The following is a 21,514-nucleotide window of genomic DNA, read 5'->3' as shown; positions in this document are numbered from 1 at the left end:
AGAGAATTTCAGTTTTGACTACAGATACCTTTTGAGCTAGGGAAGCAAACATACCGAAATTATAAAACTAATCAAATAATAAATTGTTAAGTGGGAAAGGCTGTTTTTTATATTGTGTGACATTTGGTTTATTTTAAACATAAGTCATCTGAATTAAAGACTTATTCGTATTTCAATTGTCATTTAAATCTCAATAGGTGGTTTGATTAAATGGTGGGCTAACCAGGTATTAATCTATGATTTTTAACTCCTCAATATGATCACTTATATCTGTAGCTTGGGATGAACTAAGCATAAAATTTGAGGTCAGGTTTTGTTTCTCAGAACAGTCTTGGAGTTTTCTGTGGCTAGTGAATGATCTGTTGGGACTGGCCATGTCACTTTCTTTGGACTGAAAATAGAATATACGGTTTATCTCATTTTTCATTTTTAATATAGAAGTATCACATATGACAGATGGGAGGAAGGAGAAGAAAAAAAAATATAGCTTAAGCTTAAATTCAGCTAACAGTAAAACTGTTCGCCTCAGTAAATACTGTCAACAGGTAGCTGATACCTGGTCTTCTACTGGTACTTCCTTAATGTACTGAATGATTATAGGAAAATTACAGAAATTCCTTTTGTGTTTCATTTTTGCTGACTCTTAATTTAGAGTAATGCTCTTTGTGACCTACCTATTTCACAGGGAGATGGTGAAGATTAATTATACCATGCCAGCCAAGTGCCCAGCACTGCCCCAGAGAAAGGTGTTCCATAAATCAGTGCTAGCATTAGGAGGCCTCCATTCATCTGAAGTCCCTGCGCAGTATGGTGCCATCCCCCTATGTCCTACTGGGAGGTCACCTACATTCAGTCCAAGGACAGGTTTCCCCATGACACGGAGCACATTTTTTCTTCTAGTTCTGTGTTATCTGGCCAGTTTCCATCTCTGTGGACCTCATCTGTAAAAGTAGCCGTCTGCAGCTCGATAATTCCTTAAGGGAACTTACACTGGAGTAGCTCTCATTTTGTCCTTTGGCTCCTCTTGTCTCACATAGCTTTCTTAAACCTATTAAATTTTTTTTTCTTTTTTTAAGCTCCTGTGCTATTAAAGGTCTGGCAGATGCTGGGGCAGGCCATTCAGATGCCCCTCACGGGAAGGCCTCGCTGGATGGGGGTGGGGCAGGCCGTCAGCAGAGCCTGTGGCAGTCAGGGTCAGCCTCAGCTGCAGAGAGCTGGTCTCCCTGGTCCAGAGGGTCGTGGTGTTGTTGGACTTGCATTACAGTTCAGTGCCTCACTCTGCCTGATCTTCCTTCCTTCCCCTTTCTTGTATAAGTATTGATCTCTATAAATATCTTCTGCTTCTGTTTCCACGGAGCCTGGTTAGTGAGAAGCACTTAAACATTATCTGAAAACAACACTGGTACAAGGGAATTCTTCAAGCTGCAAATGAATAGACTTAATAAGCTTGTGTTATACTCTGTAATTTATTATTTTTGAAAATAGTATTTACAGATTAAAACAAAGCACATCCAAGAAGGAAAAGTTCAGTCACTGTTGGGTTTGTGATAGAATTTTCATATAGGATAACTATATAAAATTTTTCACTGGGCATGAATGAAGCCTTTGACAGGTAAAGTTCTTATTTCTATTGGTGGCATTTGCAGTAAGTTGTTTTTTAAATCACTGTTCTTTACCTCTAAATACATCTTCCTTACCCTTTTTGTGTAATTGACTATTAACAGTCTTTGCAAAGAAACAAACACCAAATATATCAGCTTTTCCCAGTATGCCTTAAAGATACATATTTTAAAGTGTTCTTTAGCTGATTTTCAAATACATCATTTTGAGTATGAGGCCTTCCTTTTCTTTCTTCCTTCTCTCTGTTTCCTGAATTCTTTCCTAAATGGTTTAGATATCATTATATTGGCCTTAAAAAAAAAAAGTGAGTCTGACAGCTACTATGAAATTGATCTCATTGTAATGAATGTATGCTGAATGTTTCTAAGAAATTTGATTTTATATTGTAATGGAAGGTTGGTGTTTCCTTGCTTGTGCTTTAATTTCAGATTTGCATTTAGAGATTTGCCTTAATTTTTTTTTTCTATTTTGAAATGAGAGATGTCAAAACTCAATGTAAGTTTTTAAAATTTTGACTTCTCCCTCTCTGTGATTAAGGGGTATGTCTTAGTACCTCTCTGTGTTTTTAACAGACGGTTGTTGATTTGTTAACTTAGAGCAGAAAAGCAGAGACTGGGAAATATATGACTAGTCTGTATGGCAGACATCTAGAGAAGAGTTAAAAGAAGAGGAGCTGGGGAGAAGCAAGCATTTAAAAAAGAATAGCGTGTATCAGAATGGCGTGTTTGTGCATGTGTAGTAAATGTAAGTTGCTTTTGGTTTTATCCACTATTTATTTATGTTGTGGTGAGAAAGTAAATTATATCAGTTACACCAAGCCCTTGAAAGTTTAATTAGCTCTTTAGCATTAACAAATTTTTATACTTCCCTATTTGTTTTTTAATCTGCCATTCATCTATTTTAACAAATTTTCAGCTCTTAATGATATTGCTAACACCACACCCCAGAGCAGTATTACGTGAATGGAATGTGTTCCAGGGATGAAATAAAACCAAAGCACAGTGCATACTGTATTATCCCTTTTCTGTGAAGTACAGAAACACACTAAATCTATGTGATTCGAAGTCAGGATAGTGGTTACTCTGGCCTGGGAGGTGGGGTCTGGGAGTGTGACAGGCTTCCAGGTGTTGATAATCTAGGTGCTGGTTTCTTGATCTAGGTGCTGGTTGCATGAGTGTGTTCATTCTGGGAAACATCATTGCACAATATACTTAGGGTTTATGTCATTTTCTGTTTGTATTTTCTACTTGAATAAATTTTTAAAAGTATCATGATAGAGAAATACTTTTGGGCTCCATGTACTTTGCCTCCACCTAGACCTTTAAGAATCCTGGAACAAAAAACAAACCCAAACCACAGACAAACAGGAAAGAATCCCAGAATTAAGTATAGATGGACTCTCAGAAATGGAAAAGATCTTTGTCTAGCCCACTGATGTCACGAGGAGGATAGGTGGCTAAGAGGCCTTGCAGTCTTGCATGTGTCCTGTGGTACCGTGATTCTTCCTCTTACAGCCAGGGGAACTGGTGTTCAGTGAGGAGGAGGAAGTTGCCCAGGGTCCCACCAAAGCCTGCAGGAGAGCACTCTGATCCACCTGGTGCCTCTGCATTAAAGCAGCTCCCTCACAGGACCCTTCTTTATTAAAAGGGGAATTTGCCTTAACATAGCGTACTTTGTAATGACAACTCAGACAAAAAGAGTTTCTTTTATTTAACCCTCAGGTAACCTGATTTTCAGCTGACCAGAACTATCAAATTATAAAAGATTCCATTTGTTTGAAATTTTACCACAGCTTTTAAAAATCTTTGCTTTCATGACAGTTGGTCTGTCAGTTAGCTCTTATTTGCATAGTAGTTTAAAAAAAACAGCTCTGGATGATCTTTGAAGCTTGAATCAAGATACTGCTAGATACTCTTGTATGCATATTTATCCTTATTTTCTACCTAACACTAGTAAGAGATCCCCTTTAGATTTGCATGTATTCTGCCACCATGGAAAGCCACTTTTTTCTCTGTATACATGGGGCTATTTTTATTTGAGTGATTACTCTCCTTAATTTAGGGCCTATAGTTCATATATGTATATATATGTGTGTGTACATATACATATGTATGTCTATATATATATATAGAATAATTAACTTGATTTTAGCTTTCTTATGATCTAATGAATCATCTCATCTTTCTCAATCCAGCAAGCACTGCATTTTCTAGAATCTAGGCTCAGTTCTCATCCAGGGTTTTCTTACTCAGATGGTTTTGTCTTGTCTGACTCTTATAGCAGCCTCTGGATTGACTGACCAGGTTAGCCTTGTACCTCTTGTGATATTTGTGATTTTTTATTTAGTTGTAACTGTGAAGTGGGAGTTTTTGCCATGTGTGAGCAGTAATAGGGGATTTCAGCATGTTAGAAATGGCTTCCTTGAAGAGAAATGCTTGTTTTAGAATATGGAGAGTAAGTAGATAGAAATCAACGAGAGGTGATGTGAGTATTTTGGCAGTAGGGGTAGCGTGCACAAAGGTTCTGAGCAGGAGAATCCACGGCACATTTGAGGAACTCAGAGAAGGCCAGCCAGTATGGCTGGAGTAGAGTGCATAGGGATGTGGAGGGAAGTAAATAATGGATTAGGGAAGTGGAGGAGTCAGTGCACTGGTGGTCCTGATGGTTTGAAAGCAGTTACCTGGGAAATGTTGAAGGAGCAGTTTGGAGAGTGAACAGTTCGTGGTTAATCAGGATCTTTAACTTTCTGATTCTGGGGGAGGATGATCACGTGTCAAGGAATGACTGCAGGATGGTGACTGAAATGGAGTGGAGGCGAAGGTCATTGGGTGGAGGTGGTCAAGGAACCATGTGTTTGTTGAAGTAGCCCTGCATGTTGGCAAGCTTTGGGGGAAGTAGAGACTGGCGTGATGCCAAGTCTTTAATAAATAAAGTAGACAGAATGGTTGGGGTAGAGGGAACCAATGGGGGGAGGAGGGAGAACCGCTTAAGCCAAATAAACATTTCATGAGATTTGAATGGTTTGTGTGAAGAAAGAGCCTGGATTTTGAGTGATATTTCCCCAATATTTTCATTATATTTTGGCCAGTATATAGATATATCAAAATCAGAGCTGAAGGAGTCTCTCCATCTGGGTTGCAAATTCCAAGACGACAGGAATTGTGTCTTAATCACACAGATCAAAAGAATTGCTGTATAGATCTTCTTGGCTTACCAAAAGACAAATGGCAGACATCAATGAATAAAAGCATAGTGATAAATTATGAATGAAGTAAACAACAGCTATTTTAGATGGTAGATTTCATGTTTTTTATTTTCATATAAGCCTACACATTTTATAAACTTCCATGGCTTCGTGTGACTCTGACTGTATTAACCTTTGCATGTACATTATTTACATAGCAGTCTCATGTTTTTTCTTTTGAAGTGAACTTTTTAATCAGAGTAATTCTCCTCTGATTCCATGAGAACTTGACCATTTATGCAGATATTTTCAGGAGCCAGTTAGTCACATCGTTTTGACAGAGACTGCACAGAGGGGCATTCTCTGGGGTGACTGGGATATATTTTTCTGGAAGGGGTATTCCCTCTCCCCATATTCTGGCTTGTAAGCTTTTATCATTCATGTTACCAGCCAGTCGCTACCAGTCTGTACCAAGCAATTGCTTGAGGAATTTAGACAGTTTACAAAAGTGTATAAACTCTGATTTTTAAAGCCAAAAGGAATATGTTATATATATACAAAGAAAAAGACTAGGAAGCCCTGCATCAAAATGTAAATAATGGTATATCCGATAGTGGAGTTTTAAATGATATTTCTTTTAGCTGAAATGTGTCATATGTGGGTATATATAAAACACATGTATGTATATATATTTTTCTAGTTGAAATTTATCATTTTTACAATAGGATTTTTAAAAATAATATTAGGATGGGGACAAACAAGTCAGGAATAATTAGGCTATGTGAGAAGGAAGAAAGGTTTACTGTGTAGGAGATAGGTGAGTTGTCAAGGGTGGAGTACGCAGGGTGGAGCTTAGCTGCATATTTGATTATACTGCAAGAAGCTAACAGGGTGCTCTGTTCAGTGGCCTCTGGTCATGGTCCCACATTTCCAGGTCACTTGGCAGAATTCCTAGAGTCTCAGGTTTTAAGGAGCAAATAGTATGGGTTTCTCCCTAGTGCCTCTGGCATTTTATTCCCTGGGGAGAGGTAGCCATTGATTTCTTTAAACTGTGATGCAAAAAAACCCAGTAAGCTCCTAGGGCTTCCCCTGCCCCCTTTACAGCTGCTAGGCAGCCTTGCTTTGATGCTGATAATACCTGTGGATTAACACAAATCAGAAATTGTTTTCAGTGTCACTCTATTGACAGACACTTAGCAGCTGGGCTGTGGGTCTGTTCATGTCATATGGGAGTGGACATTAACTTCACATCAGTCCAAGTCAGATTTTTGCCTGACAGCTTGAAAGTTTACCGCATAGAGGCAAACATCTTTCAGAGTTTAGGAGGAACCAGTTTAGGTGGCGTTTAATATGCCTCCTTGTAAACTGTGGGCATTAGGCCAGACAGGATTGCAAAAAGCTCTTGCTTTAGAGCTGGCCCAGTTTGCAGTGCCATGCCAGTGCCAAACACATGTTCCATATGATGTAGCACTTACTTGAGACAGAGCATTCTATGTAAAAGATAAATATTCACTCCCAATGAATGATGACGGGTGACATCTAGAATGATGATGAATTAAGAATGTCACTCTCTTAAGTCCAGGAAATTTTATCCTGCATTTCAGATGCATTTTAATTTTAGGATCAGAAAGAGTAAGATGATACACTCTTAAAGTGTAAGTTATCTAGAAAAATTTTAGGTGATTTGAAACCATACTTGAGATGCTCTCATGTTGCCTACCTAGACTCTTCATAGCTCTGCTTCCAAAGGGAATTGAACATGGAACTCTGAAAGCAGAGGACTGTGATGTGAAGGAAATAACAATATTCAGTAAATCAAAATTCTAGATAATTACAGATGTGTTAAAGAAGATATTTATAATCTATGACTGTTACATTAAAATACCATAATCAGATCATTTGCACCCCACTGAAACTCACCTTTCTCAGCTTCTCCCTCAAATCCAGTGTACATACTTGCTTCTGCCTTTCGATGACGTCTTGGTCAGATTTCAGAGTTTGGCAGTTCCTTCTAGTCACAAGACCAGTCTCATTTCAGAAATGTGAAAGTCCTGACCAGTGTAATACCATTTAAAACTTCTCCCCTCTCCCAGGTCAGGCCTGTCTCAAGCTTGAGAACCTCCGTGGATCAGGGAAGGGGTGTGATACCCAACACTTTTTGTCACCTCCCTTCCTCTCCCCGTCACTGGTTGCTGTGTGGGGCCCTTCAGGACAGAGCCATGAGGAGCTTTGAGAGTCTGATTTCAGAGGAGCAGTTCTACTCTGCCTGCTGCCACCTGAGGGTTGCTTGATTGCCGACTCTCCCATGGGGCATTTTTGTGGGTTTTGGGACCATCTTCTAGGGACCTCTGGTGACAGTTATGCTAATGATGGCCATGTTTCCCCTGGCTGGATGTTTTTAAACTGCCTTTCCAGCTCCCAGGCTTCTGGCAGTCCACCCCTCTGTTGGGATCACATTGCTTCCCCAGGTGGGCCTCTTGGGGATTGTCTTGCAAGACAGTCAGTTCCTCCTATGGGCCTGCCATCTGGTTTCATGGAAATGTGCCTCTTTGTCTTGCCACTGGTGGAAGTAGAGCCTGATCACAGAGACCTCCCTGCTTTGCAATACCAGGGCAGCTAGCCGGCCACAATTTTATGCTTTAGAGTCAGGTTTAAAATAGGTAGCTTATTTTTCCTCAAACTCGAAGGGACGCACCTCTTCTGATATTTCTCTGAGACTGCCCCGCCTCCCGTCCTTAATTCAGTACCCTGGGTCAACACCCTCCCTGCACTGGATAGGAGGGAGGCAGAGTGTTCTGACCACTCTGTCCACCGGTTCTGCCTCGTGTCTTGTTACCTGCTCCTGTGCACCTGGAGACCAGCAGTGGGCTCGTGACAGGGATGGCTTGAGCTGACCTCTTGGCGAGCCCTGAATTTGGTTTGAGCACCCTGTACTTGACAGTTTTGTTTTTAGCCTTCAGGATTTCAGCTAAACCAAGACAATTTCATTTTGATATCTTGTTTCAGTAATGTTTTGGGGTTTTTTTCCCATTTAGGTGGCTGCATTAAGCCTCATATTTGTGTGTGCATACAGGAAATAAAAGCATCTATGAAATGTGGTAAACTAGGAATATATGATTAAAATATGTAGAAGCAAGAATTTTAGATGCCTTGAATTTTTTAACTTGTGGAGTACACTGTAACAAATGATAGTTTCATTCCTTTTCAGTTCAAAGGGTATTATTATTATTAAAAACCAGTAATTTCTAGTTTAATTAGTAGTTCATGAGTAGCTAGACTATAAGTTAATCTTCAAAATATCAGTGTGCCTATGTCTGCTTAATAATAAATAATAAATATATTAATAATAAATATGGTTAATTATGATGTCTAACAGGATTTTTCCCTCCTAAATACAAAGATAAGTTATATCAAATTTCTAGTATTCTCACAGGATAGGAAGGAATAAGTGTAGTTTTCACATGTGTAAGATTGACCGGTTTTTGCCCTTATTTCTGGCAGAGCCTCTACTGAAAACCACTTTTTCCCCCTGATATTCAACTTGGTAATCTTTTCGCTGTGGTTGGTCACTCAGGACTGATGTAATATAAGATATGTATGGCTTTTTAATGACTAGTTTTAGTAGTATAAATGAGTTCTATTTACTTAAAGAAGAAAATTAATATTATACATTTTGTGAAGTGGTGTGTGGTTTTTTATGTTTAGAATTTAAACAAGAATGTATCTTCCAGTTTTGTTTTTTTGTAAGTATAATGAGTATGGAGCCAGGTTTAGTAGGCCCTGAAGCTTATGCAATTTGGGACATTCTAAATAAAGGAAAATAAAATTACAAATACAAAATTAAACACAAAAGTAAATATATACTTAGAATGAAAATACTCACAAGAAATTATAAATTATAAATTTTTAAAGCTGACAGATATGCAGAGCACAACAAAATTCAGAAAAATAGCAAGAATAAACATTGCTCTTCCTTCTCTGTGCACACACTGTGGGGTGAACTCTAGTACAAGTTTATATCATGGGCCCACCTCTGGGCAGGCTGGGCTGCGGGCGTCTTCCGGAAGTGTTCCCACATTGAGATAACTAGCAATAAAATAAAGGAAAAAAAAAATATAAACGTACCAAGAAGTGTCTATGAACTAGGTAAATGTATTATTAAATCCAAACAAAACTGTATTTTCAACTAAACTTCCCCTTAGCTAGATCTCAAAAATGTTCCTGGCCACTTCGATGTCACTCAGCAGAGGGGAAGTGTGACAGAGGGGAAGAGGGAGTGGGGAAAAAATAATGATTGTAACTGATGGTGTTAAAATATCTAGATTTGCACATTTTATGAAAACACATGCTTATATAGCTGAGATCCTTTCAGTGGCCTGTGCCTCTGGAAGGGCCTGAAGTTAGCTTCGCAGTTACCTCTGAGGGCAACTCATTCACAGAAAAAATGGATGACTGAGTGTTCCAGATGCTTAGAGGAACCATAAAAGTCCGTATTTCTTACATCTCTTTCCTACATTCTTCTAAATTATTATCCGAAGTTACTCTTTCATTTCTATTTTTAATATTAAACTACACAGGAAAAATTTCCTGTGAAAAACTACATAAACATTTTATATTTTTCACATTTTGAATAAATTGTGTGTACTGATTATTAGAAAAACATATTTAAGAACAGCAAAATTTGTTTACCACAATAAGAAAAGCTAAAAATAATAGCAAGTCACTGAAGTACATGCTCTCTTGTGTTACTACGCAACTGCCATAAACCATCTGGGCCACTGGAATCAAATGGTCAAGAGTGGATTGTATATGCTTTGTTTCCGTACTGGGTCCTTTTAGTCTCTAGGTAGTCAGTTTGAGAGATTAATACATGTCTCAAGTAATTTGGCTCTATTTTGCTTAATCAGGAAAGAAAACTCTGGCAAATCTTTCCAAAACAAGTAAAATTAACACCTGGAAAGAGGAGTATAGAACAAATTGTGGAGACAGAGGGCAGAATGACATATTATACAAAATTTATCTCACACCTCTTTACAGGAGTATAATTAGACTATTTTAAAAAATTTGTATGGATTAAATTATTGATGTACACTTAACATAAAGATATAGATAAATGGAAATATCTTTAATTCTTAATATGCACCATCTAATAGCATCATAAATTACTCCTATAAGGATTTGTTTTTTCTATTAACAATCACTTAAGACATAATAGTTTAAAATGGCACTATTGACAGACATCTATTCTGTGTGAACTCTTCAGTCTGACACCTTGTGTTCTAAATGTCATCTTGGAAAGTTTTGCTTTCCTTCTGTGGACAATTCTTTTGTGTGTGTATGTGTGTGTGTGTTTTTATTGAAGTACAGTCAGTTTACAATGTTGTTGTCGGTTTCTGGTGTACAGCATAATGCTTCAGTCATATGTGAACATGCATATATTCATTTTCATATTCTTTTTCACAAGTTACTGCAAGATATGGAGTATAGTTCCCTGTGCTATACAGTATAAACTTGTTGTTTTTATATATATATTAGTATCTGCAAATCTCAAACTCCCAATTTAACCCTTCCCACATCCTTCCCCTCCTGGTAACTGTAAGTTTGTTTTCTATGTCTGTGAGTCTGTGTCTGTTTTGTAAATAAGTTCATTTGTCTTTTTTTTTTTTTTTGATTCCACATATAAGTGATATAATATGGTATTTTTCTTTCTCTTTCTGGCTTACTTCTCTTAGAATGATGATCTCCATGGATGGGTAAAATCCATCCATGTTGCTGCAAATGGCATTATTCTTTTTTATGGCTGAGTAGTATTCTGCTGTATAAATATACCACAGCTTCTTTATCCTGTCATCTGTTGATGAACTTTTAGGTTGTTTCCATGTCTTGGCTATTGTATATAGTGCTGCTATGAACATTGGGGTGCATGTATCTTTTTGACTTAAGGTTCCCTCTGGATATATGCCAGTGAGATTGCTGGATCATATCGTAAGTCTATTTTTAGTTTTTTCAGGAATCTCCATACTGTTTTCCATAATGGCTGCACCAAACTACATTCCTGCCAACAGTGTAAGAGGGTTCCCTTTTCTCCACAGTCTCTCCAGAATTTATCATTTGTGGACTTTTGAATCATGGTCATTCTGAATGGTGTGAGGTGATTCCTCATTGTAGTTTTGATCTGCATTTCTCTGATAATTAGCGATATTGAGCATTTTTTTCATGTGCCTATTGGCCATTTGTATGTCTTCATTGAAGAATTGCTTGTTTAGGTCTTCTGCCCATTTTTGGATTGGGTTGTTTGTTTTTTTGTTATTAAGTTGTATGAGCTATTTATATATTCTGGGAATTAAGCCCTTGCCATTCTCACCTTTCACAAATATTTTCTTCCATTTCGTAGGTTGTCTTTTTGTTTATGGTTTCCTTTGCTGTACAAAAGCTTACAAGTTTAATTAGGGCCCATTTGTTTATTTTTGCTTTTATTTCTATTGCCTGGGTAGACTGCCCTAGGAGAGCATTGCTGATGTTTATATCAGATAATGTTTTGCTTGTGTTTTCTCCTAAGATGTTTATAGTGTCTTGCTGTGGACAAGTCTTGACCATGGTCAACTGCAGGGACTTGTCTTGGCTATCTGCCTGTTCTGGATACCTCCCTCCTGTTCTTATGCTTCCTGGTTTGCTCCTCATGATGGAATCCTCTGCGGACCCTCATAGTACTGGTTTCCTTCTCTAGAACCTATAGTGACTGATATCATTGGCAGAATGATAGATACTCAGGCAGGCAGAGGCACCCCTCTGAAAGGGAGACAGCAATGCCATCAGGGGCTGTAGACCCAGAAGGAGAGCTGGCTAAGGTCACCTGTTGCTACAAGGGCCATAAGCAAGGCTTTCTGCCCATCTCCCTTTATCAACTAGAGGAAAGCAACATTCTCATTTCCAGTGCTCTGTGCCTGTGCTCTACACAGTTATGCTCCTGCTCCCTCTTTCAAAGGATACCAGCTCAGTTCAAATTCCTTAGCCCCTCAATGAGAGCTAGTGAGGGGCCAAGAGATGTCCTAAGACTTCTGTTAGGTCTGAACAGTGTTCCCATCTCCTCACTCCATTTTTGGTAGCTATGTAGATATTCTATATAATCAGATACTAAACAAACAGTTTTATGGAAGTATTTTATGTAAATTAATGTTTACTATTGTTTACAATTTTAAAAGGTCTATAACATTGTATTCTTGTTTAAATTGCTGCGGAACCAGGAGCCTTATAAGATAGGGATTTTGTTTTACATTTGCGTAATTTTATTTAAAGCATTATTTTCATAGAAGATATAATGTCATGTGTCTTAGTGAATGCCATTATTGTGGTGGAAGAGAGAAGATATTTCTCCTGTAGGACAACATAAGAATGGTGACATCAAGTTTCACTGCTTATTCCTTTACAGATCTAGGAAGTATGCGAAATATATTATCTGCCAGCTCCCTCTTAAACAATATTATATGATAATTTATCTATCAGAATGGCATTTATTTTGGATATGTGAAATGATGAATAAAAGAGTATCACTAGTTTGTATATAACTGGTTAATTTGAAGGTTTTTCATTTAGATAAAAATTTTTCTGTATTCTTATTTCTGAGCTATTTAGAGTGTACCATAGAATTGAATAACTACGAGTTTTTGTCCAGATTTTACTATACTGATTTTGTCTCTTTCTGACCACTGATAATCAGTGATTTCCCCACTATTTCAGTTATCAAAGGCCTGAATAATATAATCATATGATTTTATGGAAAATATGTTTTCATAATATATTATAGTGCATATAAAATGAGTAATACTTGATGGAATTGATACACTTTTTAATGTATGTTTTACAGATCTAGTTCTTTTAAAGTTGAACAGATTTTTAGTAACAATAATGATGATATTGATTACAATTTATTGATTTTATACTTTGTTCCAGGTACAGTGCCTGGTGCTAGGTAGCTTATGTTCATTTTATAGAAGAATCTTTTGAGAGGTCAAGGAACTTTGACACCTAGCTAATAGTAACTGGTGGAACCAGATAGCAACTCTTGTCTGCTCCGCTCCAAAACCTGAGATATCGCCATCCCTCCAGGATATTAGTGGGCAGCAGAATAATGGAGAGTGACCAACACCAGATGTCAGGAAGAATCTGGGTCAAATACATAGTTTAAAGAATCAGTTTTATGGTATGGATTAAACATAGTTCAAAATAAATGGGTAAAGTGAAAGTATAATATTTATTAATTTAAAGAACCTTTTGTTAAATGAATATGATAGCTTTAAATCCATACATATCATGCTCAGGTCTGTAATGAAGTGAACCTTTAAATAGTTCCTTCTAACTCATAATCTGGTTTTAAATGTGACCTACTTTAAATGGACAGAAGTTATATTCCTACCAGAGAAAGGCCTCATTCAGCTAAAAGTAATTTTTCTAAGAAGAAAAATGTGTTCAGAATGTAATCCCAAAACCTGCAGGAGTAGGATCTCTATATAGGTAGCCATATTATAGTGCTCTAGAATCTGTACACTAAAGACTGTGCCTTTTATTCAGAGATCACTTTAGGTTCTCACTGGCAGGCTGTGATTATTGTATATTTTTATATCCTTGCTGGAGAAACTCAAAGCAGCAAAAAAAGAAGAAAAAAAAAGTATGAAGAATAGAAAAGGCATAATAAACAACCACAGCAACAGACAACAAATGTGCGGTAGTTTAGGTCTATTTTGTTTACTCTTCCCTCTTCTGAGAATGAATAACCAGCCAGCTTTGGTTTTAGATGGGGAACAGGGGAGCTTCTTGCTTTAAAGTGTAGTTTCTTAGAAGCCCAACAAATGTGAAAAAAGTTGAGAATCAAGTGGGGCTGGTTGCAGTGCAGAAGCCAGAGAAGCAGCTTAAAAAAGGTGGCTCTGAGGCATTGATCTCACACTAGAGCCTAGGGCCAAGGGAGAACCCAGGAGACAGGAGCAGGAAGGCAGCGGCTTAAGCTGGGAAGCAGGAGGCCAGCAGAACAAAAATTAATGGTGGAGCTGGATTTTAAACTTTGCATTTTCATGGGCCGCATGGCTGACTCCTCCATAATTTCTGTATAGGATAATTTTAGGGCTGGGGATCTGTTTTAAGGGAGGGGGAGCTAGAAGAATTAAGTTCTCTTGGTGTAGCAAAGCCATGTCTCCTTAGGCTGTATGTTTACACTCGTCTGTGTGGGTATGTGTTTGTGTGTGTGTGCCCACACTGCTGGGGAGAGGTGGTAAGTGACCAATTCTGACAGAAAGCCAAACTCCCCACCCTGCCCAAACCATCCCTTGGCATCTCCTACACTGACAATGTGATTCCTCATGGAGAGATAGGGGGCAGACTGGATCACAGGGCAGCGACCTGTGGGCTTTTACACCTCAGCAGCCTCTGAGGCCTTCCCTGAAACATAGCAGAGTAATAACTAAAGCTAATAATGATGAACCTGTGGCTTCAAAAAGATTAAATTACATCATCTATGCAAGAAAGCAACGACTATTAGATTCCCCCTACCTTTTAAAGCTTTGTCATTGACAGTGCGGGGGGGAGTTACTTTTGAAATTAACTTACTGATAAAAGCTCATTCCTTGATGCTGCCAGATAAATAAGTTGTTGCTTTATGTAGCTTTAATGATACTTCTATTGCTTTATGAAAGTGATTCAAGGCTAGCATTTTAATTTTATTTGTGATCAGAGTTATTTTGCATAAAGATTAGAATTAGATTGGGAACAGGAGTGAAGGATTTATTTCATTAGGTCCAAATTTGTGTTTTCCACCTCATTTGCAATAAAATATCTTATTAAGTTAGTAATAACCAAAAATACCTTAAAGCTAGGAAGAAATAAATACATTTTCTCAAAATTCTCAGAAACTGTTTTAAAATCCAGAGTTCTCTGTCCTGGGTAATACTATTCCCTACTGATTTTGTGTCAAAACTGAATGATAGTATATTTTCCTTAAGGCATTTTTATACGGTAGGTCTTCAACCATGTATCACTAACAGCATGTACCTTATCAGACTTGACAAGATTGCAGCCTGCAGGGTTATACTTTTATTCATACAGCATTGTGGACTTGAGTTTCACAGGAGATGAATAAAGTCAAACTATTATAGATTGAGTACTTTAATAAATATGAAATGATAAATGAAACTGGTTCTACACTAGCTGCAGGGTGTGGGGATGATAAAAGGAAATCTTCAGATGGTAATAAACAGTATTATGGATGTCTTTCTTGCCTTTTGTGGTCTGTTTTGGCCTCTTACCATTGTAGTTGTGATCGCTGGGAATGGTGAGGGTAGGGTGTATGATTTTTGTTGCCCAGTCAGTTAAAAGTGAAGGGAATTTTAAATGTAAAACTAACTCCATCTCTTTAGCAGGATAAATACAGAAGTATGCTTTTGGTAATAATAGGCACTTAATCACTCCTCCTCACCTACCTACTTCCTCTAAAGTCATGAACTTGATGTTGAATGTGAAACATACAGGCAATATGTATTTCCATTATTGCTAAATTCTGATTTTAATGAAAACTTTAGTTCTATCATCTTGTTTGGGATGTCAAAACATGCCCCAGTGGAAGAGTGCAGATGCCTTATGATTCATAAGAGATCTCTAAGTTATGTAATTGTGTGTAAGAGAAAGTAAGTGAAGCTGCTTATCAGAGAGAAGCTCATGAAAACATCAGTGCTTATAGTCAGATGTGGCACAAAACCTCTAAGATGGCCCCGATGACCCTTGCTTCCCCTTTCCTTATATAATTACTTCCCCTTAAAGTGGGCCAGCTTAGTGACCTGCTTTTAACAATCAGATATGAGAAGTGTGGTGGGGTGTCACTTCTGTGATTGGGCTAGACAAGGTAGTGACTTCCCTTTTGCTAGCAGACTCTTGCTTTTGGTGGCTTTGATGAAGCAAGTTGTTGCTGGCACGTGGCAAGCAAGTTGAGGGCAGCTTCTAGCCCATGGCCAGCTAGGGGCTAAGGCCCTCATATCACCAGCTCTTGAGGAATTAAGTACTGTCACCAACTCGACAGGCTCAGAAGCAGATCCCTCCCAGTCTGGACTTTACATGAGACCCCAAACCTGGCTAATACCTTCACTGCAGCCTTGTGAGAGGCCTTAAAGTCAAGAGCTCAGTTAAAGTATGCCTAGGTTCCTCACCCGCAGACAATGCAAGGTTAAAATTGTGTATTGTTTTAAGCTTCTAAGTTTGTGGCAATTCATTATATTGCAATAGAAAACTAGTACTTAGGTCTGTTAGTTTGCAGGGAGGCCATAACAAAGTTTCATAGACTGGGTGACTTGAATGACAGGTATTTCTTTTTATATGTGTTGACACTTGTACATGTGATGCAAAATCAATAGTGGATAAAATTGCTGAGACCTTTGCCTGAATCAGAGCAGTGGTATCAGACTGTACTATTGGACTCTGTATTTTTCAGCAACATGCACTCATAGACCCCCTCATCGCAAGAGCTCATTTCACTTCAGATTGTCCTTGATGAACCAATTAAAATTGTTACTGTTATTAAACCTTTGATCACACAACATTCTGCATGACTCAACAGGAAGAATGCAAAGAGCACCTCTACTCCACATCAGAGTACAATTATTAGCTCAAAGAACACTTGTACCTGCACATTTGAGGTTTGTTTGAGTTTGAAGATGAACTAGCTACTTCTTCATGAAACACCATTTTTACTTGAAATAACTGAACAACTAGCTGTGATTATTCAGATTTAGGTTTTTGACAGGCATTTTCTCAAAAATGAACAAAGTGATCCTGTCATTTCAAGAACAACTGACAGCATTTATTGCTAATAACACAATTCTGGCTTTCAAACAAAATTGGAATTTTGGAAAACTTGTATCTGCCCACGAAACCTAGACTGATCCCTAAATTTAAAGAATGTTCCGATGAGATTAGTGGTGATATTAACAACTTACTTTTCTGATAGTGTATAATGAAACGTGGCAACATTTGCAAGAACTATATAACTTATTGAACTGATATTTTCCAAATGACCGCTGTGTCATGTTATAAAATTATGCCTCAGTAGAAGACTCCACGTGCAAGGAGGAGCAGTGGATTTTAATGTGGCAGAGTAAAAATTTTATATTAGAAAATATAGTGTTGAAAATAAATTTGAAGTTCATAACTTCATTGATATGATTCATAAAGTTTATTAATAAGGTTTCAGATTTCACATGGCAACTAACCTTTAAGAAACTACCATTTGTTGAGTTTTGGTATAATATTAAAGAATAACATGCACAATTATCTATTATAATACTTCCTTCTTGTCCAACTCTGTGTCCTTGTGAGTCAGATTGTCTTTATACACTTCACCCAAACAACATCTTGCAGCGTATTGAATATAGAAGCAGACATAAGAATTCAGCTGTCCTCTATTAAGCCAGACTTCAAAGAGATTGCAAAAATGCAACAGTGTCACTCTTCTCACTTTTTTTTTTTGGAAGGGGGAGAGGAATATAGTATTTTTCATGAAAAATATGTTACTATGCTGGTGTTGGAAAATCAGCATTTTGCTGCCATCATAATAAAGATTGGTTCAGGCAAGAATCATCACTGAATGCTAAACCTAGAGGGAAATTTTGATGAGGAACAGGATGTTTTCATGGTTTTCAAATATCTTCCCATATACTTACTAGTTACAGAGGAAAAAATTTTAAAACAATAATTATTTAGCAGGGAAATTTCACAGCACTTTGACCTGGTGATCCAAGCTATCACTTTTGAGGGGCAGTTGGACAATGTGTACCTCTAGATGTGACAGCCTGAGAAGGATAATGTGCTAGCTGAGAATGCATAGCCTCAGTCACATCACGAGGAAACACTTGACAAAACCAAAATGAGAAATATTCTTTTTAGGAAATAGACATGATGATATTCTTCAAAAATGTCAGGTCCTAAAAGACACAGGAAAATGATGGAAATATTCCAGATTAAAAGAGCAAAGGAGAAGTGACAACTAAATGCCATATCTGACCCTAGACTGGAGCCTATATTAAAAGGAGAAAAATCCTACAAAGGACATCATTGTCTTAAATTGACAAAATTTGAGTAAGTGCGATAGATTAAAGTATTGTATCAATGTTAAATTTGCTAAAGTTGATAACTACTATGATTGTAAGAGAATATCACAATTCTTAGTAATATACACCGAAATGTTCAGGGTAACTTCCCTTCGAATGGTTCAAAAAAGTTATTTTAGGTATAAATATACATTTATATGTTTATATATACCTGTGTATCAATTAGATAAATATATGTTTACAATTACATGAATTACAGGGAGGGAGAGAGCATAAATGATACAAAATGAGTAAAATATTAATGTAGCTGAATAAAGAGTACACAGGTGTTTTTTGTACTATTTAAATTTTCTGTAAGTTTCAATTGTTTTCAAATGAGAGTTTAAAAATTAAATGTAGTGACTTATGTTAATATAATGGGTTCATTGTTTTTAAGTGAATTAATATAAATTTACATTTTTTTCTCAGTTTTATTTCTAATAGAATAAACATTGAGAGATCTAATCCAGATAAAGGTTTTTTGAGGTCCCTGATAATTCTCAAGAGTATTGAGGGGTTCTGAGACCACAGAGTTTGAGAACCATTAGCATAAACTGTGTATGGGGTGGTTAGGTAGGTGTCCCCCTCATTCTCTAAAGACTGTTTCATGACAGTATTTAATGTGAGCAGATTTGGTAGATGTCACTTACTAATTTTGTAATCTAGGGCAAGTCACTTAACCTCTGCCTGCCTTAGTTTTTGTATTTGTAAAATAGAGATAATAATATTGCCTATATTAGAGGGCTATTATAGGGTCTAAATCAAGTTCTGTATATAAACGCTTACAACTAAGGACCACTCCATAGTTCTGTTCTTTTTGGCAACATGTGTTTCTCCTGTGTTCGTGCCTCTTTCTGCCATTGATTTTGTGTTTTGGGTAGTGCTTTTGGCTACAATTATGTGTACAGGAACTACCATAAAGAAACCAAAGAAGAGTATCAGGTAGTTACAGTGGTCTACTCCCCTTCAAAGAAATGGTTAGGGAAACAGAAAAGGGTGGAGATGAGCAAGCAATTTAGGGTTTGGGGGAGTCCTTGGTATAAGGAAAAGCGTCACACACCCAAGAAGCTGGACCAATAATTGTATGAAGAGGGGTTGATAGAAAATATGACGGGACAGGGAACACGTCATTGTTAAGGATAAACTGTAATTAACCCTGTTTAGCACTGGTTCCATTGGTGTTCCAATTGCCAGATATATATCCTTTGCTTAAATGTGTGTCTATATTGGCTTCTTTAAGTTGTTATAACATGATATACATAGGGTAAAGAAAGAATACTATTCTTTGGTGCCATTTTCTCTTGTCCCCAGCCCACATCTAAATTCAGCTCTATTCTGTACCTCACTCTATCAAGCATCAAGTCAATAAAAAAAAAAGATAATTAGACTGTCAAACTATGTTGTGTTTACCTAATTCCAAATTCAAATGTTTACTTCTTAAAAACAAATCAAAAGATAAGTAAATGTAAAAGCTATGTCATTTTGATATGCTGTTTATTGCCTTTTAATCTTTTTATTTTGGCTAAATGTTGTGATTCATTTTTCTGTTTTTGTTTTTTTTTTTTCTTAAAACAGATCACCAGAAACTGGAAAGGGAAGCTAGAATCTGCCGTCTTTTGAAGCACCCCAATATTGGTAAGAAAATGTTTTCAGTATATTTTAAATATTAATTAGATTTTTATGTTCTGTATTTTTTGGTCACAATTAAAACTGTTAACTTAATAATCTAGAATATTTTCAAATAGGTTCCTGACTTTGTTCTTTGTTACATTAGATTCTTCAGAGTTTTTCAAAAAATAGCAGATCTTTCATAAGAATGGTTTAAAGATATAAGGCATCATTGGTTGAATAGTGCTTTTTTGTGTCTTTAAGGATTGTCAGCTGCTGCTACTGAAATATGGAGAGACAGAACTTCTGCCATTATGTTAGTCAGCTGCTACTTTTCATCTATCCTATTAAGTGTTTACTTCATAATTATTGATTCTCTTCCAGAAGCCAGTAAAAATATTTTGGAATATTTTCCCTCATGAATTATAAAATAGCATGATAATGTTCAAAATTTTAAAACATTGATAAATGTAAGAGAAATTGAAGAAAGAATCAGAGGAAAAGAAAATGCCATATTTTGTGACAATAATTTTGATTATTTTGGAAAAATGTTACTGTCCCAGGTCTGTCAGTTTTATTGGCAATCAAAGTTTTCTGATGTAAAAGGAAGTAAAGGAGTGCTAGTGCAGTAGAATTAGCAAAATCATTGACAAAGATTTATAGTTCTTTATTTTTATGTATAGAGCCATTCAGTTTCTATTCCTGCCTTGAAGTTTTTAGTATCCTGCATTTTGTAGGCACTTTTTAGGTTCTTAAGTGAATAAGTAAGCACAACCATGTTACTCTAAAGCATTAACAAACTAGCAGCTGTCTAAAGGGAACCTTCTGGTTTGTAGAGAGAACAAAACAACTCTGAAATGCAGATCTGCCTCTACTAGTATTTTATCCTGATAAAAGTCTGTGGCATTTCTTGGTTGGCTGTATTCTTTTGCTAGGGCTACTGTAGCAAAGTACCATAGATTGGGTAGCTTAAACAGAGAAATGTTTCCACAATTGTGAGAAAACAGAAGTTTGAGAGCAAGGTATGGGAAGAGTTGATTTCTTCTGAGGCCTCTCTTCTTGGCTTGTAGATGGCTGTCTTCTTGTGTTTTCACTTGGTCTTCCCTTTATATGCTGTCTCTGTTGTGATTTCTTCTTATATAAGGACACTAATAATAATTGGATTAGGATCTACCCTAATGACCTCATTTAACTTAATTACTCTTATAAAAACCCTACCTCCAATATAGTCCTATTCTGAGGGCACTGGGAGTTGGGATTTCAACATGAATTTTGGAGGGACATAGTTCAGTCCGTAATGTTGGCTAAAGAAAAATTATACACTATGACCCACTGTATAGTTCAAAGAGTACTTTGCTTGCTTAGGTTTAAGATAAAATGAAATCTTTGTTTACTGAACTTGTTATTCTTATGAAGGAAAGTGGGTTTTTTGCTTGTTTTGTTTTTAATCAGGATCCTTCTATGAAACTCAGTTTTTGTAGATAATGAAACTAGTTGCCTCCATTTCCTCTAGCGGACCAAAGTTAACCCAAAGACGCCCCAACTAAATCAAGAATGATTTTCATTTTGACACCCTATGCAAAATAACTTTACCAAAAAAAGGGGAAGTTGTACACTGGGAAAAATTCTAAGGTTTTATGACATAGCACCGTCAACACATTCTGACACAACAGAGAATAATTTTAGGGGTACATATCTACCGAGGTCATAACTCCTTGGTCACCTCGCTTGAGATTTTCTTCTCTCTCTCAAGATGTTTCAGGAGCACAAAAGCAACTGTGGAAATTTCAGGTCTTTGAACTCTCGGACCCTTTCTAACAGAAGAGATTTCTCTGTACTTCAGAGTATAAGTCACAGCTAGATTAAACTTCCAAGATACAATCTCAAAAATTGTGACAGTGGCAGATTCACTCATATTATTCATTCATTCAACAAATGAATATTCTGGGAATACAGTGGGAACACAGAGAGCAATATTCCT

General features: G+C 37.0%; 1 protein-coding gene across 11 annotated transcripts in view; it reads left to right on the top strand.

Annotated features, from left to right (window-relative positions):
* Positions 1–21,514, top strand: part of CAMK2D (calcium/calmodulin dependent protein kinase II delta) — a 286,632-nt gene that overhangs the window by 70,776 nt on the left and 194,342 nt on the right. For all 11 annotated transcript variants that reach the window (XM_032462294.1, XM_032462269.1, XM_032462239.1 and 8 more), the window contains exon 3: positions 19,501–19,560. In XM_032462294.1, coding sequence (XP_032318185.1) covers positions 19,501–19,560 — 60 coding nt within the window. The remainder of the gene's footprint in view (positions 1–19,500; positions 19,561–21,514) is intronic.

Source organism: Camelus ferus, chromosome 2 (assembly GCF_009834535.1).
Source record: "Camelus ferus isolate YT-003-E chromosome 2, BCGSAC_Cfer_1.0, whole genome shotgun sequence".
Lineage (NCBI taxonomy): Eukaryota > Metazoa > Chordata > Mammalia > Artiodactyla > Camelidae > Camelus > Camelus ferus.
Note: the sequence above shows the minus strand (reverse complement) of the source record. Positions and strands in the feature narration are given on the sequence as shown.